This window comes from Canis lupus, chromosome 30, assembly GCF_011100685.1.
Source record: "Canis lupus familiaris isolate Mischka breed German Shepherd chromosome 30, alternate assembly UU_Cfam_GSD_1.0, whole genome shotgun sequence".
Classification (NCBI taxonomy): Eukaryota; Metazoa; Chordata; class Mammalia; order Carnivora; family Canidae; genus Canis; species Canis lupus.
The window spans coordinates 7,813,155-7,841,007 of record NC_049251.1 but is presented as its reverse complement, the minus strand read 5'-3'; the positions used below and the strand labels follow the sequence as shown (position 1 = coordinate 7,841,007).

The following is a 27,853-nucleotide window of genomic DNA, read 5'->3' as shown; positions in this document are numbered from 1 at the left end:
CACAGAGGCCTGATAGTGATTATAATTTTATCAAGGTCCTTCCAGGGCTTTTCAGCAGAGTGGCTTTGGACAACCAATCATTTACATAACACATAATGGCTTTCTTTTGTTTCTCATCTTCCCACTAAACTGAGTTACAATTTCTTCTCTTAAGCATAAACACTTCCAGACCTTGAGTTATCATTGTCCCTGCGAACAAGAGTGTGGGTGGAAAGGATGAAGAATGCCTGTATTTTCTATCCCCCAGCAAATGGCATCTTGATGGATGGCATGGGGTGTCAGAGAGCTTGTCATTGCCTACATGTATTATCAAAGGCTGAGATAAGGCCACCATGGAAGAAAAGATCGGAAACTCTCCAGATAAACGGATGAAGGTTGTAAATCAATGAATCTTCTTTCCTGATACCTCCCACCTGCCTCCCTTTCCTGTCATGCAATGGGAGAAGAATGGAATGAGTTAGATGGGGCTGAGGAAGTTTGGTTTGTAAATCTCTTGTGAGATGTCTCTGACAGAATCAGGCTCAAGCTAGGATATTGCCTAAATATCATAGCATCAGATATGCCATGTGCTAGTTAAAATCCAAGAGTCTGCCAGTCAACAAAGCGCCACAGCTGTGGAAGGATGCGTTTTCCCATAGTAACAAAGTATACCAAGTTACATTTTAAAAACGTACAGCACACGTACTCATACTCTGAGTGTGAGTTCAAGGATCTGTGGTACAAATAAAGGAAATGACCTTAAGTCCCAAATGGGTATTAACGTAGTTCTATTTTAAAGTGTCTCAGTGTTAAGAGACTGTTCCTTGAATTCAGAGCATATGTGAATGCTTTAACTGGTTTTCCCCTGCCTCAGCATGCTTCTCAGCCATATACTCATTGGAACCACCAATGATAATAATAAAGTGAATAGGTCTGCTGGAACTCACAGGAGTTTGGAAATGTTTTCAATCCTGCTTTCCAAAATTGGGGCCAGCGAGACAGGCTGGATGATCCATAGATATGGGTTGCCTGTTGTTGGTATGGGCCACTCTAGCTGTGAGGCGATGTTTTAGATTACCACTGGGTTCTTCCAGTCTTTTGGGCCCAGTGATATGCAGAACAAATCCAGTCAGTACCTCAGCTACTCTGGCTCATCTGTCTTCCTGATGAGGGTTTTGTGGCTGTCACCTGCAAGAATGGGACCCAGAAATCTCTGAGTAGGATCCTCGGGTGTACCCAAATCCCTGATGCCTGCCCTACCCACCCCTATGTACTCTCTCTTTTATTTCGGTGATTGTGTCCAGGGAAAGTGTTGAAGCTCCAGTCCCAGATGACATGTCTCCCTTTGCAGGACACAAAAGAGGGTGTGGAGGAGCAGGTTTTTGTGGTCCAGGCCCCTGTTGCCCTCCCACAATACAGGGCAGAAGAGCCTTGGTGAGCTGCTCAGAAGCAGCTAAGATTCTGGTCTCTCTTTTGAGTCAAGGCCAGACTTCTGCTCATGCTCAGGAAGAAGGGCTCACCTTGTCCGCCCTCTGGCTGACTGTCCCAGATGAGACCAAGGCTCTTTCGGCCTGGCTGTGCGGTACAGAAGGACATGGTCCATGGTGTAGAGAAGCCAAGACCCTGATGAGCAGCCCCAGGCCAGAGAGGTGGAACTACTTAGACATGAAGATAGAGTCCCAGCAGACCTCCCAGGGGAGAGGTCCAAGTTAAGTCCTAGTCACTGCTTCTGCTTTCTGGTGTCAGGGGTTTGATTTTCTTAACCTGTAAAGGAGCCGATGTATCCTGTCATTCCTGCCCGTGGTCTTAGCTCTGTGTCATTGGGGTTTCTGCTCCACTTCTCAGGGGCTACTTGAGCGGGAGGTAGGTCTCAACAATATAGAAAAAAAAAAAAAAAAAAAAGAACAAAAACACCTCTTAATTTGCCTCCAGCTTGGTCACAGACTATTTGGCCCTAGAAAAATCCCTTTCCCTCTGTGATCCTCATCTGTAAAATGGCCTGGATCAGTAGTTTTCACACCACATTCTGTGGAGCTGCCAGGAACTTGAGGGGTTCCCCAGGGCCCCCGTGAGGCATAGTAGAAAGTGAGGCTGAGCTGGCTCTGTATACCCTTACCTGGCACCCACCAGAGTAGCTGCTTTTAATCTGTTTTATATACTGTGTTTTCACACAAGGGTTCTTTGAAGAAAGGGTCCCAAGGCTACCAAGTTTGAAAACTGTTAGAATGAATGATCACAGAGGTACAGTCTGAGACACTTGTACTTCTGAAGGCAAGCTCAAGCTGTCTCCCCTCCAGGAAGCCTTCCTGGTTCCCCATCCTGGGTACTTGACCTCCAGCAGTTCTGATGGTGACAGGCATTTGGCCCTCTGCCCACACTGCATGGTGCCATCAGTGACCCATCTGACCCTGTGTATATGTGTGAGCTGTTTCCCCAGATAGAGTGGGAGCTCCCTGAGGGCAGATGTTCAATGTTCTTTCCGTGCCTCTGTCTCCTTGTACTACCATATCAGAGTGGCTGTTTAAACTTGTTCCAAGTGCCATGAGCTCTGACATGGCATAAAACCTTGCAGAGAGACTCTGCTTTGGGGAGGAAGAGTCACCTGTTGGTCCGCCGAGTACCTCCACAGACTTGTCCATAGGAAGTTGGGGACCCTGACCTGGGGAATAGTTTTAGACTCACACACTCCCCAAAAGGGCAGGCCTGAATTCCTGCCTTCAGTGAATTCTGTTGGACCTCTTCTGCCTTCAGTGCCTCTCCTGGAAGAGGCTCTCCATACCCTGGCTATGGAAGAAGCATGCCCCTGGCCCTGAACCTGGGAAATCAGATCAGCCATGATGCCCCAGTGTGGGTAGGTTCTCAGTGGATCTGGAGGGAAGCACAAAGCAGATGCAGAGCAACTCCTGGCTTGCTCAGAGTATAGCTCTGTCTGGAGATGGAGATCTGAAGAGAGGAAGGGTAGGAGTGTACTCAGAGACACCGGTGAGATGAACCAGCAGGTTAGCCACAGGCAATGTCTCTTGGGCAGGTAGCCAGGAGAGTGGGAGTTCTAGAGGTGGAGGGAGCCAGGAAACCTGCTCTCCCATTTACAAGCTCTGTGACTGTGGGTAAATCATTTAACCTTACTTATTCTCAATGACTTGACCTATAAATTATGGGCATAAGGGCCTGGCTAATTGCAGGCTGCCCCGTAGTGAATGGTGAGAGTCCAAGGGGACAATGGGTATGCAAGTAAAGAATTCTGTAAACTAAGAGGTGCAGGATATAAAGGATTCTTATTGTTTGTTTACAGGAGGGAGCACTCTTCCTGTGCCAGAGGGGCTCCCTGTGAGGGACTATCCTGCAATTTAGAGATACTCTGAGGCCTGGCCCTCCTCCGCCTGCTTCATTCCCAGCAGTCATCTCGGCCCAGCCTTGATAAATTTCTGGTCAGACTGGGGAGCGTGATGGGGTAGGGCCATTCAGGAAAGAGGCCTCGGCCTAATCCTGGCCCAGAGAAGCACCCCCAAAGAGAAGGAAGTGTCCTGATAAAGAGCCCCTGAAAGGTGTGAGGTCCCGGAGGCTCCTGAGTTTCCTCAGGGCTGTTTTGGTTGGAGAGGTGCCCTGGCAGGGTCCCAAGGACTGGGTTCCTTACTCCCAGTTGGCGTGGGGGCCAGGTCAGCCTACCCCTAATACCTGGAGCTACACACCTGGCCTTCCCCCTCCAAGAGGTCCTGGTTGGCATTACAGGGACAGATGAGACCTCAGCAAGCCACGAGACGTGAGCTTGTGACATTTCTCTCCAAAGATCCTCCCCACTGAATCCTCTGGGTGTGGAGAGTAAGCAGCAGCCTGGACCGAGGCTGAAACATGTGGCAGGGTTTAAAATCCACAGGTCGGAGGTGAAACCTCTCCATGCCGACGTGGGGAGATGCATGCCATTCGGCTCCAGTCTGGGCTGCCTGGTCACCTCTGACCGGCTCTGTGCCCTAATCCAGCCTCCCTCAGCTACTGTAGCCTGAAGTGTGGGTGCTGGGCCTGCGGAGCCAAACATCTGGCAGATCTGGCTGGCTGTTGGGCAGCACCACAGGGCTGCCATCTCCTGGTGCCCCACGGCCCTTCCAGGATGAGCTGCTCTGGTGGGAGGCAGGCAGTGATGGGTCGTACACGGTCTCCCTCAGTGCCAGCCATAGGGTGTCCCGCTTCCCATTCAGCTGGCCCCGCTCGGGTACTGTTTGCTCAGTTTCATCCAGGTCATCTGGGGAGGCACCCACAGAATCTGGTACTCGGGCGCTGGGCTCAGAGGTGCTCAGGCAGGTCTCATCAGAGACACTGAGCCCCTCCAGGGTGCTGGCTGAGGAGCAGAGGCAATCGGGAGGCTCCACAGCCTTGGGTTTGGGAGAGTGGGTGGAAGCTTCTGGTGAGGCCTGCACAGGCTCAGCTTTCTGCATTGGGGAATCCTTCCTGCCTTGGGTTTTGGGGCTGGGGCCAGCCTGCTTATAGGGAGAGGAAGTCTGCAGGGCTGGGCACTGGCTGAAGACTGCCTGGTGGTCCAGGAACAGCTCCCTTGGGGAGGCCGGGGCCAGTGGGGGCCGGGGGCAGCAGGGGCCATCATGCAGCTGTAGATCCTCTGAGAGTACTGAGGGCCGGTGGGACAGTTTGCTAGTGGCCGTGCTGGTGTCAAAGCTGGGGCTCCGGCGCCGGGCAAGGGGCTGTAGCTCGTACTGTTCTGAGCAGGATCCCGGCGCCCCTCCCACTGGCCCTGATCGTGGGCGGCCAGCCTTCTCCCCACTTGGCTCCCCAGTTCCAGCATCCCATGGCAGGTGGGCGCAAGGCCAGAGGATCTGCCCACAGTTCTTCTCTGGCCCAAAGAAACAGCACAGAGATTGGAAGAAGAAGCTGGCAAAGCCGCAGCTGACACACTTGACCATCATAATGACAATGCCCAGCTTGCGATAGAGCAGCACTGTTGCGGGCAGCATGAGCACACCGGCCGCAAACAGGGCTGCAGCCCCTACTGCTGTGGCACAGCTGGTCTGGCGCAGTGAGAAGGCCACGCGGCTCAGGCGATCAGGGTGCGGGCACAGGTGATAAGAGATACAGTAGTTGACGGTGAAGTCTACTGAGAGGCCCACAGAAGCAGAGAGAAAGAGGGCTTCCGCAGTGTTGAGCTGCCATTCCAGGAGAACCAGGAGCCCTACTGTGAGCAGTACGGTGCCTGCCACTGCTGCCACGGAGAACAGGCTAAGTGGAACGTTCCAGGTGCCCAGCAGCAGCGTGGCAAAGGCCAGCGCCAGAGCCAGGCCCAGCACCACAGCAGGTTCTGTGCTCAGGCTGTGCTGCAGGCTGTACAGCTCCAGATGGCTGGTAAACCAACCTCGGTGGAGGCCGGGAGGTGCCCTCCCCAGCTCCGCTGCCAGCCAGTGGCTGACCTCAGTGTAGAAATGATGGGTCTGGCTGTAGTCTGGACTGTACTGGAAGTTAGTCTGGAACTGCAGAACCAGGGCAGCCAGGCTGCCGTGGGTATCGAAGCGGGGTCCTAGGTCTCGGGTGTTGTTGGGGCCTTGCTCCAGAGCCATCATCTTGAGGCAGTGCAGGAAAAGCTGGGGTGCCCAAGGGAAGCCCGAGTGGCCACAGCAGAGGCCAGGCCCCAGGCGGGCACAACCCGGGCTCTCCACCCAGCGCTGGAGGGCCTCCATGAAGCACAGCGTGGGCCAGCCCTCCGGCTGGGCTCCAAAGAAGCTCTGGTTCCGGGCCGCGTGGCAGAGTGCCAGCAGCCAGCGCTGGGCCTCGGGACCGCTCGCCGAGAAGGCAGGGTCGCTCACCAGGGAGCTGTTGCTGCGAGGGTCCAGCGGGTCGCCGGTGTCCACGGGCAGGATGCCCCACACCAGCACCACGGGCATGTGGCCGCCCTCGCCCTGAGGCAGCCGCTCGAACAGGAACTGCTGGCGGTACTCAGCGTCGAAGCGCTCAAAGGGGTGGCTGGGCCGGAAGACCTGGCCGCGGGGCGGCGGCAGGGTGGGCAGCCGCAGGCGGGGGCTGACGCCGGCGATGTAGGCGCCCCCTGCCGCCAGCGCGGCGAACCAGCAGATCCAGATGTAGCGGAACTTGATGACCCCACAGGGCAGGAGGCGCTGGAAGAGCAGGCGCGAGGTGCTGGCCGCCGCCCGCCGAAGGCCTCGGAGCCGCCGCTGCAGGGCCAGCGCGAGTCGCCGGGGGGCGCTGCCTCCCCGCTGGCCCTGCGCCCGGGACGCACAGCCGCGTGCCAGGTAGCGCTCGTGGAGCACGGCGGAGGCTGGCAGCCAGGCGAGCGTGAGCGCCAGGTGCGCCAGCACGGCCGTGCCCATGTAGAGGGCGAAGCAGCGCACGGCTGGCAGGCGGCTCAGGTAGCTGGCATAGAAGGCCGCCGCTGTGGTTAGGCCCGAGACCAGCAGCAGGTAGCCGAAGTGGTGCATGGTGCGGCCCACCCGCTGGGCCAGTCCCCCAGAGGGCAGCTGGCTCTTGCTGAGGCGCCACAGGTCGAAGAAGATGAGGGTGTGGTTGGCGCACACGCTGCTGAGCAGGACGAAGGCTGCCAGATTGACGAAGGGGAAGTAGGCCATGCGGAAGGCCACTCGGTAGAGGAAGAAGGCAACCAGCAGGGAGCCCAGCACCCCCAGCAGCACCATGAGTGTGAGGAAGAGGGAGCGCAAGTAGAGGGCGATGCTGAGGAAGATGGCAGCCAGGGCCAGCAAGGGGTACACTGTGTCCTGGGCCAGGTAGTGCCTCAGCAGCTCCTGCTTGAGGCCCAGGTCCATGCCAGTGATGGATGTGTAATTGTCAGAGAGCCCCCAGGGGGTGGCCAGGCGGTCCAGGTAGATGCCCATCATGGAGGCACCCTTCGGAGTGGGCAGGAAGAGCAGGCTGTACTTGAGGGAGGGCACCTGGTAGTCAGCTGTCTGGGGACTCAGGAAGTCCCTGTCCAACAGAAAGTGCAGGAGTTGGTAGATGGCACTGTTCCGGGAGCACTTGGTGGGAACCTGGACACAGTGTGGGGGTTTGTCCTGCCCAGGGCCCAGACAAGAGGGCACCAGGGCACCGCGGTGGTAGTAGGTGGCACAGGCCCGCAGAAGGGCCAGTGTTCGGGCTGCATCCGCTTGAGTTGTGTCCAGGCAGGAGGAGCGGTTGGAGAGCACGGCCACATAGTTGCCCAGGGACCAGCTGGGGCAGCACTTGTTGGCTTCCGTACGCTGGCACAGAGCCCCAAAGTGGGTATGGGAGCGGATCTGTATGGCACACACAGCAGGAGAGAGCTCAGGGGCAAGGCAGGGGCCCAGCTTCCACAGCCCTGTCCAAGGCCCTCTCACCTCCTATCAGGTTATAGGGCTGAGGCAGAGAGGCATCTTGATCGTCCCGCAGAAATGGTGTGTCTCAGAGCTGCATTTGGTTCCTGGCTACATCTTGACTCTACCAGAGAGGAGCCTCAGGAATACTGCCTGAGGTCCTGCCCTAAGTCCCCTGCAGGTCATGCACCCCAATTCTGCACTGCCTGAGCCGGGAGTGGAAGTGGAAGTGTCGGCCACAGATGGGTCAGGGGTCCAAGGAACTGGAAACAAACAGTGGGAAAAGTGGAAGCCAAAACATTCCAGGGTCAGGGCCGGTGCCAAGCCTTTGCCCCCTCCTTCTGTCCACTGGTCTGCTTAAACCCTCTGAGGGACAGGGTTATTTCTTTTTCGGACCTCATGCCTTCTTTTCTGTCCCACCTGCTGTTGACATAACACATTACAACAGCTGGTACAGTTCTGGAGGGCACTGGCCTGGGAATCAGAGGCTCTGTTTCACTACCAACTGGCTCTATGGTCTTGGGCCTGAGATCATGCTGACAATAGCAACATTTATTGAGAGATTTCTATTGCCAGTCATTATGGCAAGTTCTATCTTGTTTAATTGTCACAACATCCTTATGAGAAAAGTACCATTATTTTCTGTATTTTGTATATACAAAGCCCGAGGCATTGAGACATTAAGGAACATGCCTGTAGTCGTCACACAGCTAGGGAGTATTAGAACTGGCCTTGGGGCGCCTGGGTGGCTCATTCGGTTAAGTGTCCAACTCTTGATTTTGGCTCAGTTGTGATCTTGGGGTCCTGGGATTGAGCCCCTCCATGTGGGGCTCTGTGCTCAGCATGGAGTCTGCTTGTCCCTCTCCCTCTGGTCCTACCCCTGCTCTCTCTCAAATAAACAATAAAATCTTAAAAAAAAAAAAAAAAAAAAAAGAACGGGCCTTGAATTCAGGAATCTGACTCCAGGATACATGTTCCTAACCAGTGTCTTGGTACTTCAGATACACTTGTGTGGAGTGCCTGGGGCTACTCCGTGCTGTTTACACTGTTTTTCACAGCAAACCTTCCTTCAGATGTTATGCTGTATGGCTCTCCAGTTAGCATGATGGGATTGGCACTGCTTGGGTTGATGGAACCTGGGGGCCTTGGGGTGGGGCCTCCTCAACAGCTCTTGAGGCTCCTTTTCAGGACATTTTGAAAATCCCAGGCTCTGCATAGTCTCTGTGTCTTGGCTATGTCTAGGCTTTTCTAAAGACAGTGACTCTTTTTTCCCCACCCCAGTCTGGAGCCTTTCAACAGGGTTGGAATAATTTTCTAAGCAGGGAATACTCTTTTCCCAGTCCACCCTGGCAGTCCTGGCTCAGCTGTATTTCCTGGGGATTAGGTCCCTGAGGTCCTTATGGCCCCTGCCCCTCCCAACCCCTGGCACCTCCCCCTCCATCAGCTCACCTGGTCCTGTTCCATTCGACACATGGAATGGATGGCGTGCAGGTTCCATAGGCTGCCCGCTGAGGTGGACATGAACACCAGCTGTGCATAGCTCTTCTCTGCAACACACCCCCCAGAGTTCAGTTCTTTGGCATCAGGTCCTGGACCCACCAGAGGGAAGTTGCTTACCCAGGGCCATATGAGGTTCATTCAGATCCTCAGAGGTCTGAAAGGTGTGCCTAGCTGCCCTATCTGGGGCCCTGCCCCCAACCCAGCCCCCGAGACCTACCTTAGCCTCCCAACTGTAACCCAACTTCCTTGGCTTGAACATGGCCAGCGGCCTCCTTCCTTTTCTGTCTGCCCAGATTTGTTCTCCTGGGCCCCTCTGTTCTAGTAGGTGTGATGGGGACCACCATTAAAGGCAGGAACTGGCCGGTTGCAGCTTACCAGGTGGGCCACAGAAGAAGCTGTCCTGCCCTCTGTCCTCCAAGGGCTCCACCATTCTTCGAGGCCGGATTAAGCCCTCCTGGGCACTGCTCCAGGGTGTGGGGCTCAGAGTGGTATGGAGGTTTGAGCTGAGGTAGAGAGAAAAGCTATGCCAGGCACCATCAAGGAATGGGGGCTCAGAGGAGGTCAGACACCACTTCCCAGGGGACCTCAGCAAATCCCTCTAATCTGCATCTGGGGAGGTCACCCGATGCCCTATCTCTCTCCCACTTTCCCTTCAACGGTGGAAAGATGGAAACCCACTACCTGTTCTGCTCAAGGTCTGGAGAGAGAGAAAGCAGCTTCCTGGGGCCTGTGAGGGTTTGCAGTGCTCTCCAGACTACTAGCTTGCGCCCAACGTCTGTGTCTCGAGGCTCAAATCCCTGCAGGAGGGGAGGACAGAGAAGATCAGGTGGGCAGAAGGAGGATTGCTCCATCTGGCCCTTCTTGGCTCTGCCCCTTTGGGTCCCTGGAGCAGGGAAGGCCAGCCCACCTTTCTGGATTGTTGGACGAGAGCATTACCTCTGTATTATCTCTGTAATGCTCTCTAGGGGTCAAGAGCCCACCATTGCCTTCCCATCTCCATCTGGGTTGCTCCAACTTTCTGCCCCAGACAGAGCTGAGGTGGCCAGGCATGGGGGGTCCCTGTCCCTCCCCTTAGCCTCTTACCAGCAAGGGCTTAGAGAAGTCGGGCAGCCGGTCCCCCAACAGTCCGGCTAACGTGCAGAGGATGATGACAGCCAGACACAGCAGCAGCACAGCCACTGGCCACTCGGCAATCAGCTGGGAATAGCTGGGAAAGAGGAAGAGAAGCCACAGGAATTGGTATTAGGTGTGGTAGCAGGGTGTGGTGAGCTTCGGAGTCACCAAAAAGGGGTGATAGGGCCAAACTTGGCACCAGCCTAGTCACGCCTAGGGGGCCACAGAAGGCCCAGGCCTACCTCTTTGGCATCCGGAAGGCCCGTTCCTGCCTGTGGAAGGGAAGAAAAGACACTTGCTTGTCAGAGCCCTCTTGTAGGATGGGTGGTAGGGTGTGGGGACTGAGGAAAATGGTACTAACGCTTTCAGGCTGTTCTACTCCCAAGCTCCAACCCTTACTGCCTCTTCCATCCAGGCTGCCTCCTCCATCAGAGGCATGGGACATCCTGGGCTGCCTTTTAATGAAGGGGTCCAGAGCCGGGGGGGCTCACCCCACTTTTAAGCCCGGCCTCATCTTCCAGTGGGAGTTTGCAGGCTGCGGGACCCCTCCTTACCTGACGCTGACCACATGGTGCTGCACAGATGGTGGCTTCCAGGCCCCATCTCGCTGTGAGGGGGCTGGGGAAGGACTGAGGCTAGAGCCATGGGAACAGAGAGCTGCCCGGTCCCCAAGCCCCGGCAGGGAACTGTCCCCCCGGTATTCCTGTGGTGCCCGGGGATAGGTGAAGTGTGCAGGGGCCAAGGGGCTGGTCGGGCGCACAGGCTGGAGGGTGGAAGTTGCTGGTGGGGGTTCTGAAGAACTAGAAGGGTCCTCAAGGGGGCCACTGTGGGGGCAGCAGCTTTTCTCTGGGCTTGCCTCAGAGGCCACGGCCTTGCTCTGGGACCTGGGGAGAGAGGAGACAAGGGTGATGGGGTTAGAGGGGGTGGGGGTGGGCCACCTCATGCCCCAGCATTGTTCAGTAGGCTGAGACAAGAGACGGGGCAGGGGGACTCAGGGTTGTTTGGCTTATTAGTCCTGGGGAAGAGGTGAGGAGGGTGCAGCCTCTAGCGATCCATTCCCAGCCCTACCTCTCGGCACCATTGTCTCCTTCCCTCATCTGTCCATATGCTCTGAAAACAATATTGGCAGCCTGCTACATGCCAGACACTGTGCTTTTACATATGTGATCTTATGTACTCCTCGCAAAAACCCTACAGGGGAAATACTTTCCTTGTTCTATAGATGTGAAAATAGGTTCAGCAAGACATGAAGAGCGGGGCCTTAAACCCAGTCTGACTTGCAGTCTTGAGCTCTTTCTGGGGCTATCCCCTGCTCATTCTCATGGCAGATGTTTGTTGAGTGCCTCTGGCAATCTTGTTCCCACCTTAGAGCCTTTGAACTTTCTCCTCTGTCACCTCAGCATGCTTTCCCCCAAGATAACTGCATGGCTCACAGCCTCCCTTTAGTCTCAGTTCAACTACCACCTTCTAAGAGAAGCCTTCCCTGGCTACCCTTTCTAAATAAGCACCTGCCAGCTCTCTACCCTGCTACCCTGCTTCGTATTTCTTCACAGCATTTGCCACAACCGGACATTATACAGTGGTCATGTTTACTGTCTGCTTCTTGTGTGGAATGTGAGCTCTGGGAGAGCAGGGCCCCATGCCTTTGTTCACCTCTGTAGCCCTAGTGCCTTGAACAATGCCCTGCACTCAGAAGGTACCCAAGGAATGTTTGTTGGGTGACTACTGAGCACTAGATGGGCTACTAATGGTGGCGCTGGGATGAGTAAGTTTCATCTTTGTCTTCTAGGCACTCATAGTAGGTGGGAGATGTTGACAACAGTCCCGCATGTTGAGTGTTGTGAGACAGGAAGTCACAGAGGGCTGAAGGAGCCCAGAGGAAGGCCCAACTTTGACAGGGGTGAGGGTAGTCAGGGAAGGTTTAGTGGAAGCAAGTTCTGCCCTTCCACCACCCTTGGGCCATGGGGCAGAAGGTCTTGCTTTGCAAGAGTGTGCAGAGCTGGGAGAGGGAGTCGGGACCCCAAAAGAACTTGCCAAAGAGGAGTTGGCAATAGATACTTCTTTCAAAATTACTCATGAGGGCAGTATTCAGTGCATGAACCCAGCCTCACTCCTTGGGTGCCGCGGGGGTGGGGTGGGGGAGGCGGAGTCCCACTCAGGGGCAGGATTGCCATACCTAGGACAGGAGTAGATGGCCATAGAACCAAGTTCCTGAGAGAGGCAGAGACACAGGCAGAGGGAGAAGCAGGTTCCCTGCGAGGAGCCTGATGCAGGACTTGATCCCAGGATCCTGGGATCACAACCTGAGCCAAAGGCAGACACTCAACCACTGAGCCACCCAGGGGCCCCCCAGCCATGGTGTGAGGTAGACATTGTCCAGAGAGGCTGGTTTTTGCCCAGAAACTGAGTAGAGGAACTGGAAAGAATAGGCAGCTCTTCCTCTTCCTCCCAGAAGGATGGCTGGTGGCATAGCAGTGTGGGAAGAAATGACCCTTATGCTGAGAGCAAAATGGGGAGGTGGGCTCCTGGCTCTATTATCCTGTAGCTCTGGGGCCTTGGGAAAGACACACAATTCTTGGAGTGCTGGTATCCTTGTCTATTGAGTAAGAGTATAATGATCATGCCTCTTCTCAGGTTTGGTACAGGAATTAACTGGTTTAACATACATGACATGCCTGCCATGGAGCCTGGAATGTGGAAGACACATTTGCTTTCCTGCCTGTTCTTGCACTCAGTGCTACAGGGAGCATGTAGTTTAAGAAGTATATTTAGGGTGGCCCCGGGTGGCCTTCAGCCCAGGGAATGATCCTGGAGACCCGGAACTGAGTCCCACATCAGGCTCCCTGCATGGGGCCTGCTTCTCCCTCTGCCTGTGTCTCTGCCTCTCTCTCTCTCATGAATAAATAAGTAAAATCTTAAAAAAAAAAAGAAGTATATTTATATTTACAATTTGCACCTCTCTAGGCACCTCAGATAATAGATCTCCATTTTAGAACTTCTCACACCTTGAGAATCTCACTACATATATAATTATAAATACTTTCTTTTATTCAAAAGCTGCATCAGAATTTGAACTCATGATTTAAATCACTGATACTTATTTTTTAATTAACTCAACATTTAGAAAAATAGGAATTTGACCAAAGTTGTTCTAAAGCAAGACCTCAGGGACTCCTGGGTGGCTCAGCAGTTAAGCACCTGCTTTCGGCTCAGGGTGTGATCTTCGAGTCCCGGGATCGAGTCCCACATCGGGCTCCCTGCGTGGAGCCTGCTTCTCTCTCTTTCTCTCTCTGTGTCTCTCATGAATAAATAAATAAAATCTTAAAAACAAAGCAAAACCTCAGATGACCCATAAATTTGATATAGCAACCAGTGTCCTGGCAAATAAAATACCTTATTGGCCCATCCCCATGGGCTGAAGAAAAGCTATATGAATGGTCTGGGTTTATGTGCATAAGTGTGGACATTTACTTCTTTAAGGTTTTTGTTCTGCAGGTCTTTTTTGAGCACCTACACACGCTGGGCACCACTCTTGGTCTGGGTTATCCTGAAGACATGAAAATGACCCATTAGTCTTGGTCTGTCCTTTATTGATTTATTATTTTTAGATATTTTATTTCATTTTATTTTGAGAGAGAGAGAGAGAATGAGCATGGTGGGAAGAGAGGGGCAGAGGAAGAGGGAGAGAGAGAATCTTAAGTAGGCTCCCTGCCTACTGAGCCCCATGCAGGGCTTGATCTTACAACCTTGAGGTCATGAACTGAGCAGAAATCAAGAATTGGATGCTTAACTGGCTGAGTCACACAGGCACCCCAAGATTTAATTATTTAATTAAATATTTATTTTTTAAAGTAGGGTGTGGAGCCCAACATGGGGCTTGAACTCACCATCCTGAGGTCAAGACCTGAGCTGAGATCAAGAGTTGGATACTTAACTGACTGAGCCACCTAGGTGCCCCAGGATTTTATTTTTTAAGTAATCTCTACACCCAAGGTGGGGCTCAAATTCACAACCCTGAGACCAAGAGTCGCATGCTCCACTGACCAGCTAGCCAGACACCGATTGGTCTACTTCTTTGAAGCAAAGCCTGCATTCCAGGGGTCAGGAGGGTGGAGCAGCCAGGGTGTCTATTCCAGCTACTCATGGCCTTAGAGCACTGACTGAGTACTGGGCTTTGCTTAGGAGCCAGGCTCCTCACCTGCTCCACTTGGACTGCTTTTTTTTTTTTTTTTCCATTAAGGGTAGCTAGCACTATGGGGGTGCTGGAGGAGAAAAAAAGCACCCCCTTAACCAGTCCACCAAAGCTCATAAGCCTACGCTGTTCTTTAGCTGGCTTCTGTTCAACAAGGATTACAGCCTTTTACCATTGGTTTGCTTCTACTGGGGTCTCCCTGGCCCCAGCCCCTTCTTTTCAACCCCTCTTATCCTTCTCCAGGGACCTAAGATCAGTTGCTCCCAAATCTCATCCTTCTTGATGGTGCCCAACATTGTCAATGTGGCAGAATTTGAAACCTTCCACATCCCAGCTGCTGTGAAATTGGGCCTTTGTCTCAACCCCCGCCCCCCACCACCACCACCAAGGAGAAGAGCTAAACTCTTTTGAGAATAAAAGCTTTCTCCTGCCAGCTCCTGCTGCCCTCTGTTCTCAGGAGACATAATAATAATACAAATTAAACACCCCAGGTCTTGCTTTCTTCCCAGGGGGCTTTCATTCTTACCCCTTCAGTTCTATGGCTCTGACAAGTGTGAGGAACTTAGGCTGGTCTATAACCCAAGTGACTGGGGCAGGCAAGCTGGGGGATGGAAAGTGGTGACACAGGTTTCCTCAAGTGGCCAAAGCTAAAGCAGCCAGGGTCTGGCTGACAGGGCCCCAGACACAGAGCCCCCACTGGGAGACCCATGAGAGGTAAATGTACATGTGCCTTAACTGCACCCCAGGGCCACAGACACATAGCAATATGGACATCCATGTGATTCCACAGAGAGGCCAAGACAGATGAGGGAGCATTTCATGCCACTAGGAAAATAAAAAGATAATTTTAAAAACCAGAGAATGAACTATTTCAAATTGCGCTGGAGTCAATCAATTAGTAAAGAACCATGTGGGTTCCATTCACTGTTCTATTCACTATCTGTCCCCGGAGTATTACTTAGCTCAGCAGGAACATATTTATATTTCTTGATTTGAACTGTCTACCTTTGCCTGATTAGTGTCCAGGGTCTCTGGAGAAGTCCATAGAGAAGCCAGAGGTCCCAGAGAGCTGCTGAAGGAGAGCAAGTGGTTCCTGTTCCCAAGAATGACCCCCATGTGCAGGGGAAATGGTCAGACCAGACAAGGCATATCCCTGATGAAATATCCAAGGCAGCAAAGGACTCTCCATCTCCTTCTAGGGATATTCCTGGTCCCAAGCTCCTACTCTGCCCTGTCCTGTCCCTGCCTTGCTCATCCCTTGCTCTTTGGTCAGTCAGTAGGCCCAGGTAGCCCTCTGGTCCAGGGAATGCATCCATCCTGTGTCTCACTCCCTTGAAGAAAGATCTGTGCCTTTCAGAGTGACAGAGTCTGGCTAACTCTATCCAGACCGATGTGTTAACAATAGAGGGAAGAAAACATTTTTCTCTACTTGTGGGGCCTCCTCTTTGGTCTGAGGTATAGAATGTACATTACAACTGGGGCAGTGTAGAGATATGTTCATCTCTGCTTTCTTGCCCCCAAAGAAAGCCTCTTATTTCAGTCCAGGCAGGAGAGGGAGAGGCAGTGTCATGTCAGGGGAGGGATTCTGAGGGTGGCAGACCAGGCGGGGCACAGAAATTGCGCCATATTGCTACCTGGCTGGGCTGTTCCCTCACACATATGGAGGAAGGTGGAGGAGAGGCACCAAGATCTGGGCCCTGAGTGAGGTGCTCCTCCGGTCCTGCCAGCCTGGAACTCCTTCAGGGATGGTACTGACTGCAGCCTGAGCCTCAGAGCCAGCCCACCCTTGCACTTCTAGCGAGTGCCCATAGCTGCCACATGCGGGGACTCAAGCCGACACGTGCGCAGCCGGCCATGGAGGTTGACTGGAGAGGGACGGTGATGGACAAAGACAGTCCCTGGCGTGGCGGGAAGTGCCTGCCCTCCCCAGGACACACACCTTGGGGATCCTCCCGTCCATGCCGTCCGCGCACCTTTGAGCACACTGACAAGCTGGAACTCAGACTGAGGTCGCCGCGGGCTTGGGGCTTCCTGAGAAGATGCGGGGGCAGGGCCTAGAGGGAGGGGCTCAGGAGGAGGAACCGGAGGAACTCCCCACCCCCGACCCCGGGTCTTCAGAAGTAAGGTAGGAACAGTGAGTGGGGCAGGTACTGGGGCGGTGAGGGTGGTGGGGACTGACAGTAGGGGGTATCAGGGGGAGAGAAAACTGACCCGGTAGAATGCGGGCGTGGTCAGGGGGCCGGTAGCTCGGAGGCGCTGGCAGGAGCTCTGGGAGGGGCTGGGGAATGAATGAGGGAGACATATGGCGGCTACGGGGATACCTGGGGCGCGGGTGCTGGCAGGGTCTGCGAGCTGGGTCTGCGGAGCCGTCCGCCCTACCTGTCCGGGGAGCTGCCGTCTGAGGCCAAGGGCTCCCCCTTGGGCCGCTGCTCCCCTTCCGGACCCGGGCCGGGAGCCGGACCGGGAGCCGGACCGCCGCTGCTGCTGCCGCTACCCGCGTCCATGCCCGTGGGCGGCGCCGCTGTCCGGGCGCTGGTGCTGAAGCGGCGGCGGCGGCGGGCTCCCGCGCATGCGTCGGACAGATCGCTGGGCGTGGCCGACGAGGGGCCCAGCCAATGGGCGCGGCACCGGGGGGCGGGGACAGAGGCTCCCTGCGGCGCGGACGCCCAGCGCTGGAGGCTTGCGGTCTTCGAGACGGTGGGGTTGGTAGTGGTGGGCCCCTCTACGCAGGCCGGGTCCGAGAGCTGCTGTTAGGAGTCTGGCTGGCCTTTCCCAGGGGGACGTCGATCTTCCCGTAAGAGACCAGGAAGTGCGACTCCAGGCACCGTGCAGAGAGCCTCGCTGCTTGAAACGCGCTCTTCCAGCTGGAAAGAGGGAGAAACTTCCACACCGGCACTTCACTGTGCAGGGAGCAAGGGTTGAGAGGTCGGGCGACCTAAGTCCCACATTTCCCTCAGCTTTGCCCAGCAACCTCCTCCTCCCCAATGGGACTAGACACTGTTCAAGTTGGGTCTGTCCTCACATTTGTCTGGACCTGGACCTGGGTTTGTACCCGTCCGCTTTGGAGCCTGGCTTCTTTTATTCAAGCGTGGTGTATGGGCTGTGGGAAGAGAGAGAATTCACAGTTCTATCCCTCTTCAGCCTGGGAGGTACCCAATAGCCACTCACTTTAGAAAACTTGTTGCTCTATCATCAGGGAACGGCTGTGGGGAAGGGGAGTGGGTGATGGGCCTGGAACAGGCCTGGCTAGAGGGCGAGAATAGATATGGGTAGGGTGAGACGACTGGGAGTTGAGAAGTGGAGAGGGTTCCTGATGTAGGATTTGCATGGAAGGGGTTTCACAGCAAGCAGGCTGGCTGTATGTGCAGGGAGGTGCCATGGCTGAGGGATGGGGCTGGGAAGAGTCAGAACCGACAAGCATTTAGAATATAGGTATCCCTAATATCACTGTATGCGCAAATATCACTCTATGCAAGGCATAGGTCACTAGATGGGAAAATCTAGAGGAAGGTGTAGGAGTGGTGGGCCTGCCTGCAGTAGCTTTGGCTGTTGGGCTGAGGCTTCAGTTTGACTGAAGATACAAAAGGCCAGCCAATAGATTGATGCTGACTGAGTAGGGTGTGATCAGGCCTGTGTGGTGGTTGATGCAAACTACAGGGTGGGGGCAGTGTACACAGAGGACCTCTCTCTTCCTAAATGGGCTTTAGGGAACTCTTCATTATTGATGGTAGAGCTTTAGCTGGCTGAGAGGGAAGGTATTCTTGATCTGGGTGGGGAAGGGGGTGGTGGTGGTGGTGGTGAAATAGGCAAAGTTAAAGAGGCTGAAAAGTTCAGTGCCTCTTTTTAGGGAATGATGAGAAATACGTCTGGACAGTTGGGATCCATTGAAGGCTTTTGATCTATAGAGTGAGGCATCTAGACGGAACCTTGGAAGGCCCATTGGGTCCAGGTATATATGATGGGGTTAAAGTGATAAGGACACAGTTGAGGCTGTTTGATGGGAGAGGTGAAAAGGAAAGGAGTGGTGGTCTTATTATAACCATATGCTATGGGCACCACTTGAGTCAAGCTTCTGAGAATGCCTGGCTGAGCATTTATATTTTATAACTAAGGAACTCAGAGACCATCAGGCCCCCTGGGTACCAAGTTGGATATGAAGGAAGACAGGCTCTTTAAGGGTAAAACATGGCCTCTAAGAGGCTATTAGGAAGAGAAGATTCTGGTCAGGCCCCATGACAGGTCAGCAGGCTCCCCATTCTTGTGTCCTCTTTCTTCTGCTTCCTTAGTGAGGTGGGCGAGGTTGGGGCACACAGGGCTCTGGGCCATGGCCGGGTGGGGGTGCACAGGGCCCTGGACCATGGCCAGGGGGGTGCCCACCGGGCCCTGGGGGGTGGTGCCCCCCAGGACCATGCCCTGGGCCATGGCCAGGGGGGTGCCCACCGGGCCCTGGCGGGTGGTGCCCCCCAGGACCATGCCCTGGGCCATGGCCACCCTGTGGAAAGCCAAATGAACAATGTTAGAGTAAGAGGTCAGTGCCAGTCTTGCCTGAGATCAACTTCCTTCTTTCACTCCCTTCCTTTCACCTTCTATTATAGAGGAGTCTGGATTCCTGGGCACTAGCAGGGGATGGTGGTGGAGAGCTGGGAGGCAGGGATAGCAAGTGATAAAGCTAGAGCACTAAGCAGACAAAAGTGGAAGAACCTAGATTCACTGGTTTCCATTCCTTGAGCCAAGATAGGACTCCTACTCCCTGAACTCTGGTTTATTTCATCTGTAACTAAGGAACAGAATTATGTTTTCTTCTCCTTTTTCTCACCCAGGAACCCTTACAGAGTCATTAGAGATTTTGCCAGGCTAGGAACTGCAGGCTAACTACTCACAAGTGAGGGTAGGGCTGGGGGAGGCTGTGAAGGAGCTCACTGAGAGCTAGGAGCAAGGAGGCGACAAGAGGCAGGGTTAGGGGAGAATGTAGGAGCTGAGGAAGAAGAGGAGGAGAGGGGGATGGGGAGGAGGAGAGGGGTAGGAGGAGGAGGACAAAGGAGGTAGCTCAAGAGTGGGAGGAGACTAAAAGTAGGAGGTAGCAAGGTGAAGATGTGCATGTTCCTTATAGGAGGGAGAGTGTGTGTGTGTAGGTACAAGGGTGTATGCTCATTTCCATACAAATAGTTATGTACACGTGCATGGGTGGGTACACACACATGCCTGCTTTGCACACATACATGCATGTAGGTGTATGTGCGTGCTTGTGTATACGTGATAGTAGGAGCATGTGGGAGCCCATGCCTGTCCCTGAGCAGGTGCTAGACTCAAGAAACCAGGAAGAATAAAAATAGTAAAATCAAGGCTTTCCTGCCTCAGTCAGAGAGGCCGAAAGAGTGTGGCTTAATCTTCTGTCTTTGCTGGAACAATTCCTGAGGCCCCAAGGCCAGAGGAATTTCTTTGTCTCTTGCCACAGGCCCAGGGAAGAGGAGACACCAACCACCTTGCTTCTGGTGCTGGGGCACTGGGGCAGCCCTGAGGGAGCAGGGATCGGGATCGCCCCAACCCCTCAGCTTCTGCCTTCTAGGCCCCAATAAAGGCTTGGCATGGGAAAGGAAGAGTCAGGCTGGAGGGCTCAGAGGCCTTACTGTGACTGTGTCAGAGCAGCCCCTTCCGCATCCAGGCTCCGTGATGCCTGCAAACAGCCACCTCCCATCCTGCCCACCTTTCCTTCAACGACTCTTTTTATGGTGGGGCTAGTTCCAGGTCTAGGAGTCAGGTCTGCTGGTGGTAGCCAATGGAGGAAGGGGGGTGAGCAGCCTCCCTTCTCTAGCAGAGGCAGGTCATTGGGGCCTGCAATGTGGTTGGGGTTTGGGAGCAAGCCAACCATCCAGAGAGGCTGTGGGGGTAGCCAGGAAAGCAGAGAAGCATGGAACAGGCGGGGAAGCAGCGGGAGAGAGGCTGAGACAGGGAGGGGATGTGAGGAAATGGGAGAGACAGATGGGAAAACAGGAGAGGAGCCCAGGAGAAGGCTGCAGCCGGCAGGGGGTGGAGGAGCACTGTCGCGCCCCTGCCTGCCTGCCCATGGGGCTGATGACCAACCCTGCTCCCTACTTTCCATTTCAGGAAGGTCACTGCTGCTGCCTGAAGGTCTAGGAAGGGGGCTGGAGCTGTGGAGGACACAGCAGTTGGCAGTTGGGGGCGGAGAAAGGGGAGGCAGCTGGAGAGCTTTCCTACCTTTGGACCTGTGGGAGAGGAAAGGAGAAAAAGCAGCTTTGGTCATTTGGTTCTGCAGTGAGATACTTGTCCTGTCCCTGGTGCCGATTTTGTGGCCACCAAACCCTGCCCCACCCCCACGGCCAAGCCCTGCAAAGGCTCCTCAGACTTGGTCACCGGCCTGACAATCATTCCTTCTCTCAACAACAGATACAGATATATGGAAAGTCAGTACAAAGCTTAGTTGTGCAACCCTGTTTGGACAAGAGCTGGCTGAGACTTCCAGGGTACAGTGAAGGAGTGAGGGTTCTTATCCCCAGGCTGGCAGCTAGCTGTCTGCCCTCTCAACCTTGACCAAATTCCATGACACTAAGGGAGGCACTCCACAGTGGTGAATCGAATTCTGGTTCTTTTGCTTCCACCTCCAGACGGGCCCCGCCCTGCCTCCCCATCCACCCCCTTCCCCAAATCCTACTTTTTCCAACCCAATGTCTGCTCAGACCCTCAGCTCTTTGTGGGTTCCTGCTTATGACCTTCTGGTCTCAGCTCAGCCTTTGCTCATGTCTTCTGCCACTTGGACATCTTTCTTGCTCCGTTCTGTGTGCCTTCCTGCAGAAAGTATGCTTATGTTGGGCCATCCTGCCGCTCTGCTTGCCCTCTATGGGTCCAGTGGGCTCATTCTGCAGTAACCAATCTGAGTGGTCCTGGCTGTTCTGAAGTGATCCATTGGTGGGAATCATCTCCTTAATGATATTTCTATTTCTTGAGGCCCAGAATAGTCTTTTGTTCCTTTTGAAGGGAGCCAAGGGCATAGCTGGCAAGAGCTGAGTTCTGAGCTCCAGACCTTGCATATCTCCACAGCCCTATCCTGAGCATGACCCTTAATTTCCCTGGGCCTCATGTATACAATGGGAGAAGCACCTGTCTGTTTTACTCCTGAAGTGAAGATCTAGTGAGATGAAGGATGTATGAGCATGTTTCCTAAACTGTAAAGTATTGCATAAAATATAAGAAATTGTTTTCCTTTCAGAACCCTCCAGACCTTCGCACAAACACACATTCTTGGCATGCAGTAGATATGGCTGACTGATTGCCTCTGCCCTCACCTCTCTCCTTCCTTCTTCACCCCACAGCCTCCCAGCCACAGCACTTACCTGGATCCATGTTTATCAGCCAAGCACAGGGAGTGACAAAAGGAACACCTATGGTTCAACAGGTCAAGTTTAGTTTGCTGTAATCTAAACCTCCGTCTCTCCTTCTTCCCTCCAAGGGATGTATACAAATAGCCCCTTCAAGGAATAAAAGTGCCCCCTCTGACTTAGCTGGGTACCCAGTATGGAGCTGGGCACTGAGTAGGTGCCAGACATGGGTGTTGACACAGTGGGTTCACCCAAATGGTGACTAGAGGGGGACATGAAGAGTATCATGCACTGGCCCCTGAATCCCACACCCTCATATTTGACCCCCTGGACCACCCCTAACTCACAATCATGTATATAACTCAATTCTACTTGGTCAACGTCGGTCATGTTAATTATTCACATATGCCTACCACGTGCCAGACCATGGTACCCAGTCCCTATAGATTCTTATCCCTGTGTAGACACCTGGGATAAAGGAGGGAAGGGAGCCTTGGAGAGAACAGTGTACCCAGAACAGAGAAGAGCAGGTTGGGGTTGTAAGGGCCTCTGGGGGATTCAGCACAAGTGAACTGAAAGCCTTCCAGGGCCCTAGCTGCCTGTTCCTACCTCCTCCCACTAGAGTTGGAACTTGGTGGGAGGCTTGGGGCCTGAGCCAGTTTGCCATTCTCCAACAAGTGTACTCTCATTGGATGGAGCTGCTGATGTGCCTTGGTGCCAAGGCTGGCTTTGTCTTGCTTGGGGCTGGCACATAGGTCACAATGAACAACCCAGAATGGACCCTGTGCACATATAATACATTCGTTTTTTTTCTGACTCCTAAGTCAGACTATAGTATATGACAAAAGGACTAAATGCCTGACATCAGGGCTCCCTGGCACTCACGTGGTTGTTGAATGTGCAAGCACAAATGATCATACACACACACATCCCTAATACAACAGACTCAACCCCTTGCACCTCTTGAGTCACCCATTTTTGTTGGCTTCTATTTGTACCACAAATGTTCAGCTGAGGTCAGCCTCTGAGCTATGCCAATGGTCCTTCCTGGCCCCTGATCTTTCCCCTAGTGAGCAATGAGTCTGGAAGAGATCCTTGAGGCTGGGGTTAGGGAAGGGGGTGATAAAGAAAAGCTTAAGCCTGGTTAAGTTGGAAGAAGGAGGAAAAATCCAAGCCAGTTAAAAAATGAGCAGATCTGAGTAGACATTTTTTCAAGAAAGGCATACAGATAGCCAACAGGTACATGAAAAGATGCTCAACAACCCTCATTATCAGGGAAATGCAAATCAAAATCATGATGAGGTTGTCACTTAACACCTGTCAGAATGGCTGTTCTCAAAAAGAAATAACCAGTGTTGGTGAGGATGTGGAGAGAAGGAAACCATCATGTACTATTGGTAGAAATGTGAACTGGTGCAGCCACTACGGCAAACAGTAGGGAGGTTCCTCCAAAAATTAAAAATAGAACTACCACATGATCCAGCAGTTCCACTTCTGGGTATTTATTCAAAGAAAATCAGAGAAAGACAAATACCATATGATCTCACTTATAAGTGGAATCTAAAAAAAAAACAAAAAACAAAAACAAACAACCCTAAAACAAACAAAAACCCCTCAAAAGTCCCCAAGCTCATACACACAGAAAACTGACCAGTGGCAGGTGGCTGGAGAGGGTGATGGTGGGTGGAGGTGCAAAATGGGTGCAGGGGGGTCAAAAAGTATAAACTGCTGGACACCTGAAACTAATATTATGTTCTGTCAATTAAATCTCAATTAGGAAAAACAAGACGAGCCTTGGACTTTCTCTCCCCAATTCGGGCCAAGGCGCTTGAAGGGCAGGAGCTGGCGTGAAGGTCCCTCTGAAGAGGATCCTGCGCACCTGGATCCCTTTGGCCCTCAGGGAGCCCCTCTGCCTGGCCTGGCAGAGGCACCGGGGCATGGCCTGCAGTGGTGGCAGGGCAGGCGGGCAGGTGCGTGTGCAGATCCACGGGCACATGGCACTTAGACCCACACCGTGCTCATGAGAGGCTCAAGCAACACACACAGGTGGATGACACCCACACAAGCAGAAACAGAGGCATAGATTCGAATTCAGTACACATGCACACATAGAGAAAGCACAACCACACACACCTACAACACACCTGCAGAGAGCCCCTGTCCCCGGGCCTGGCAGCAGAGCCTTACCTGAGAGCACAGAGCAAGGAGCCGAAGAAGTTGGAGTCTCTGTCTGCCCTCAGGTGTATTTGTATAGGGTGGGGAGGGGCGAGATGGGTACACCGGGAGGGGCATGGGCAGAGGGTGTGGAGGAACAGGGGGGATGGGCTAACCTTTATCTGGGCAAAATGCAGCTGGAAGCAGGATGTGTGGGGGTGAGGGGCAGGGAGCAGGTTTGGGGGAAGGGGGAACAACCCTTTACCCCAACCGGCTAGGAAGGAGGTGCCATAAAACCAAGGAGGGTCCCAAGCCTCGCAGGCAACCGTTGGGCTCCCAGTGCTGGCAAAACTGAAGCCTGCTGTCTCCAGGCCTCCCGATAAAGAGCCTGGCTGGGCTGGCTGCACCTGAACTGCATTACATTCATTTTTAAAAAGTAACATGTCCGATTTAAAAAGAAAGAAAAGGGGATCCCTGGGTGGCGCAGCGGTTTGGCGCCTGCCTTTGGCCCAGGGCGCGATCCTGGAGACCCGGGATCGAGTCCCACGTCGGGCTCCCGGTGCATGGAGCCTGCTTTTTCCCTCTGCCTGTGTCTCTGCCTCTCTCTCTCTGTCTCTATGAATAAATAAATAAAGTCTTCTAAAAAAAGGAATATACCGTGTATAATTATGTCTAGAAAGTTCTAAAATGTAAAATTCTAGTTAATGTGAACTAACAACATCAGATCAGTGGTTGCATGGGGATAATGTGGTAGGAATTGGGAGGAGCTAGAAGAAGCCATTAGAAGAGACACGAGGACACTCTGGGTTTTGATGAGTATATTCGTTATCTTGATTGTGGTGATGGTTTCATGGAGTATACACATGGCATGTAATAAATTGCACTATTTGTGCAGTTTATGATATGTCAATTTGGTCTCTGTTAAGAGCTGTAAAAACAGAAGTAACATAACCAGACCAGAAAATGATTTGAGGGGCGCCTGGGTGGTTTAGTTGGTTAAGTGTTAAATTGGTTAAGTGCCTTCAGCTCGGGTCATGATTCTGGGGTCCTGGGATCCAGCCCCACATCAGGCTCCCTGCTCAGTGGGGAGCCTGCTTCTCCCTCTCCCTCTGCACTCCCTGCCCTGTGTACACGCTCTTTTTGTCAAGTAAGTAAATAAAATCTTATTTAAAAAAAAAAAAAAGAAAGAAAATGATTTGAGGCGTGCCTGGGTGGCTCAATGGGTTACTCTTGATTTCAACTCTGTTCACAATCTCAGGGTGATCTCAGGGTCATGAGATCAAGCCCCCATGTTGGTGGGCTCTGTACTCATTGGGGAATCTGAGATTTTCTCCCTCTGCCTCTGCCCCTCCCCCCCAGCCCTCCCTCACTTGCTCAGGAGCTTCTTTCTCACATAAAGAAATCTTAAAAATAAAAAAAAGAAACTGATTTGGAAAATGGAGAGAAGGAAAAAGTGATTCTCCTTTATTTCTATCGTGGACAAGAAAGGAAAATATTTCTGTGTCAGGTGCCTTTACACTATCAATGATCTCATATCAGCTCCTGGAGAAAGGTGTTCTTATTTCCCCCTCTTTTATGAGATTAAAAAAAAAGCCAGGACTCAGAGAAATTAAGAAACTTGCCTGAAGTCACCCAGGCAATGTATAGTTAGGCCCATTCAGGACCGCCTGATCCAAAGCCTGGGCCTCTTCTCCCTGCTTTTCTGGAATGCTCTTCAGAGAAATTCCAGCCTGCTCTGGTAGCATCATGGGCAAAGGGCTTTGAGAAGGTGGGGGGTTATTAATCTATCACGCGCACAATTGTGCGCCTTCAGGGCGCCAGGGCACAGAGGGCAGGGAGTCCCAGGAAGTTGACAGAGTTGTAGTGCCTGCAGTGTCCCACCCTCCAGCCCATGAGGGAATGGCACTGCCTGCATCCACCCATGCTCCCGCCTCCATAGCCCTGTAAGCCCTATTCTTCTGGGAATCCACCTTTTCCCATTCGGGGACCCTGATGGTATGACCCCCACCCCCCCAGCCTTTGGCAGGAAGGTGAAAGGAGAAGGCCTGTATCCTCAGGGACCCCCCCCCCCCGCCATGGGGTTGCAAGGGCTGAGGAGTGCAGAGGGGGCCCAGAGCCCTGGGCTCCAGATTCTGTTCTCAACATCTCCGGAGTCAGGGTCTGAGATCAGATCCAAGTCCTAAAGGCAGGCTGTGGGAGGCTGTGGGCAGAAGAAGGTGGTGGACCTGTCTTGATGGGATGGACAGAGAACCTAGGATTGTCAGAGTGGCCAGAGCAGGGGGTGCAGGAGGCCTGTAGCAGGTGGGGAGGCCCATAGCGGTGGTGGCCACGGCAGGGTGAATTTATAGCAGAGTATAATGTGCATGGATTCTCTCCTGCCCAACCCTAATATGTGGGTGAGCAGAGCCTCAACCATGAGTGTGTCCCCTCTTCCCTTGGGTATGATCCCTTAGAGAGGGTGAATGTTCACCGAGTGCTTGGCCTTACTGTCTGGCTGAGAGAGGTGATCTTCCCTGCCAGAAAGTTACAAGTGGAGAAGAAAGGACTCTGAGGAGCAAGAGGAGACATTTCTGGGGGTAGCAGCTGGGCTCAGGGAGGAGAATGGAGGAAGGGAATCTCCCTTAGCAGTAGGTTGTGGGTGGAGGGTCTCAGGGAGGGTGCTGTCAGTGAAGGCCGAGAAGGCAGGATGTCACTTGCTGTGACCCAGAATCCCTGGCAGCAGAGCCAGCAAGGTGCCCTGCTCCTGGGCTTCCCTGTGGGTAGAGAGGGAAGCAGGAGAGCCAGGCATCTTTACACCGTTTGTGTGGACAGGTTTCTCAGGGCAACAGGGCAAAGGTGGCTGGTGCTGGGCATGCACCAGAGAGAGTGTGCAGGGCTGGGCATCAGCCTCAGTGATGCAGTGCAGGTGCAGTGGGGAGGAGACCCCCACCCCCACCCCACCACAGAGACTCTGGGGCTGGTCACTGACCCTGATCTCCAAAAAGAAGCTAACAACACCTGCTCTAGTTATTTCACAGATTTCAAAGTTGACGAGATCAAATGATATCACAGGTGTGAGGCCTTTGCCAGGGTTGTATATAAGTTCATGTGTCTTTTTTTTTTTTTTTAAGAGAGAACACGAGCAAGCACATGCCCCTTCCCCTACATGTGTGATTGTGCTTGGAGGGGGTGCAGAGAGAGGGGGAAAGAGAGAATCCTAAGCAGGCTCCACACCCAGTGCAGAGCCCAACACAGGGCTTGGTCATGACCTGAGCTAAAATTAAAAGTTTGATGCTTAACCAACTGAGCCAACCGCGTGCCCAAACACAGTGTTCTTATTATTGTTAGTATCAGCACCGATGACCTGTGGACTCCATGGCCGCACCATTCCTGCCCTTGCTCACACTTGGACCTTCCCGCCGGACACATCACCATTTTTGGCTTCTGGCATCACTGAGTATTTTACTGAGGGGCTCTTGAGAAATTACCTCTCTGCTCCAGCTTCTTGCAATACTTCTTCCTCTAAGATGAGCAAATATTCAAGTTTGCCTGGGATGGAGGGGTGTTCTGGACTCAGGACTTTGGGTGCTAAAACGAGACCAGGCCAGGCAAGCCAGGACAGTTGGTCACCCTGCTTTTCCCTCCACCCAGAGCTGTTTCCTTTTCCCTGCTGGGACCATAGTATCCCAGGCATTTCAACATGTTCTCTTCCACCCAGGTTATTCTTTCCTGTCTTGAAGCTGCCAGGCTGGAGAAGGGGCATGCCACCCCTGGCTGTGCCAAAGGCCCTTCCCTCTTCTCGGTGGGATAGGCCAGCTCTCATCAATCCCTCTGCCTCCTGTTAGGCTTCCTTCCTTCCTTCCTTCCTTCCTTCCTCCTTTCCTTTTTTTTTTTTTTGTTTAAAGATTTTATTTTTTTATTCATGACAGACACAGAGAGAGGCAGAGACACAGGCAGAGGGAGAAGCAGGCTCCATTCAGGGAGCCCAATGTGGGACTCCATCCCAGGACCCCGGGATCATGCCCTGAGCCGAAGGCAGGCACTCAATCGCTGAGCCACCCAGGGATCCCTCCATCCTTCTTTCTACCCCTCAAAACCATGACAGACTTTTTCCCTGTGCCTAGAGGGTATGAGCCCATGCACACCTTCCCTCCTCGGGAGGCCCCTGAGATGAGTGTCAAGTAGGGGACAGAGCCTGCCCGTCCTGTGCCAGCATTCCAGCCTCCCTGCCTGCCCAGAGGAGAGAGCCCCCTGGGTGCATGTGGGCAAACCTGGCCTGCTCCCCACATTCATGAAGACCC

General features: G+C 53.4%; 1 protein-coding gene and 1 long non-coding RNA gene across 6 annotated transcripts in view; one reads left to right on the top strand and one right to left on the bottom strand.

The window, feature by feature from the left end:
- Positions 1-23,688, top strand: part of LOC111093290 — a 51,597-nt gene extending 27,909 nt beyond the window's left edge. Inside the window, exons 2-3 of the long non-coding RNA XR_005381512.1 lie at positions 21,414-21,496; positions 23,197-23,688. This is a non-coding gene — a long non-coding RNA (uncharacterized LOC111093290). The remainder of the gene's footprint in view (positions 1-21,413; positions 21,497-23,196) is intronic.
- DISP2 (dispatched RND transporter family member 2) lies at positions 14-23,655 on the bottom strand. 5 transcript variants are annotated; one of them, XR_005381509.1, is made up of 13 exons: positions 23,607-23,649; positions 21,435-21,482; positions 20,302-20,309; positions 17,108-17,185; positions 16,465-16,949; positions 10,448-10,777; positions 10,136-10,165; positions 9,864-9,987; positions 9,462-9,577; positions 9,156-9,283; positions 8,730-8,827; positions 1,500-7,223; positions 14-1,167 (listed from the first exon to the last, which is right to left on the bottom strand). XR_005381509.1 is itself a non-coding variant. In XM_038580051.1 (12 exons), exons 5-12 carry the CDS (start codon positions 16,587-16,589, stop codon positions 3,963-3,965), a joined length of 4,212 nt encoding a protein of 1,403 aa, XP_038435979.1. In that variant the 5' UTR covers positions 16,590-16,949; positions 17,108-17,185; positions 20,302-20,309; positions 21,435-21,482; positions 23,607-23,649; the 3' UTR covers positions 14-3,962. The 5 variants fall into 5 exon arrangements, 2 of the variants coding, with proteins under 2 accessions (XP_038435979.1, XP_038435980.1); XR_005381510.1 differs by having other exon boundaries at positions 3,669-7,223; XM_038580051.1 differs by having other exon boundaries at positions 14-7,223.
- Positions 23,689-27,853: the final 4,165 nt, after the last annotated feature.

Excerpts from the sequence above, each read along its gene's own strand:
- DISP2 (XM_038580051.1), bottom strand. The coding sequence starts at position 16,589 with ATGGACGCGGGTAGCGGCAGCAGCAGCGGCGGTCCGGCTCCCGGTCCG. Across the intron at positions 8,828-9,155 it reads CTTCTTCTGTGGCCCACCTG|AGAAGAGCTATGCACAGCTG; the intron begins GTAAGCTGCAAC and ends GGTGTGTTGCAG. Across the intron at positions 7,224-8,729 it reads GTCGAATGGAACAGGACCAG|ATCCGCTCCCATACCCACTT; the intron begins GTGAGCTGATGG and ends TGTGCCATACAG.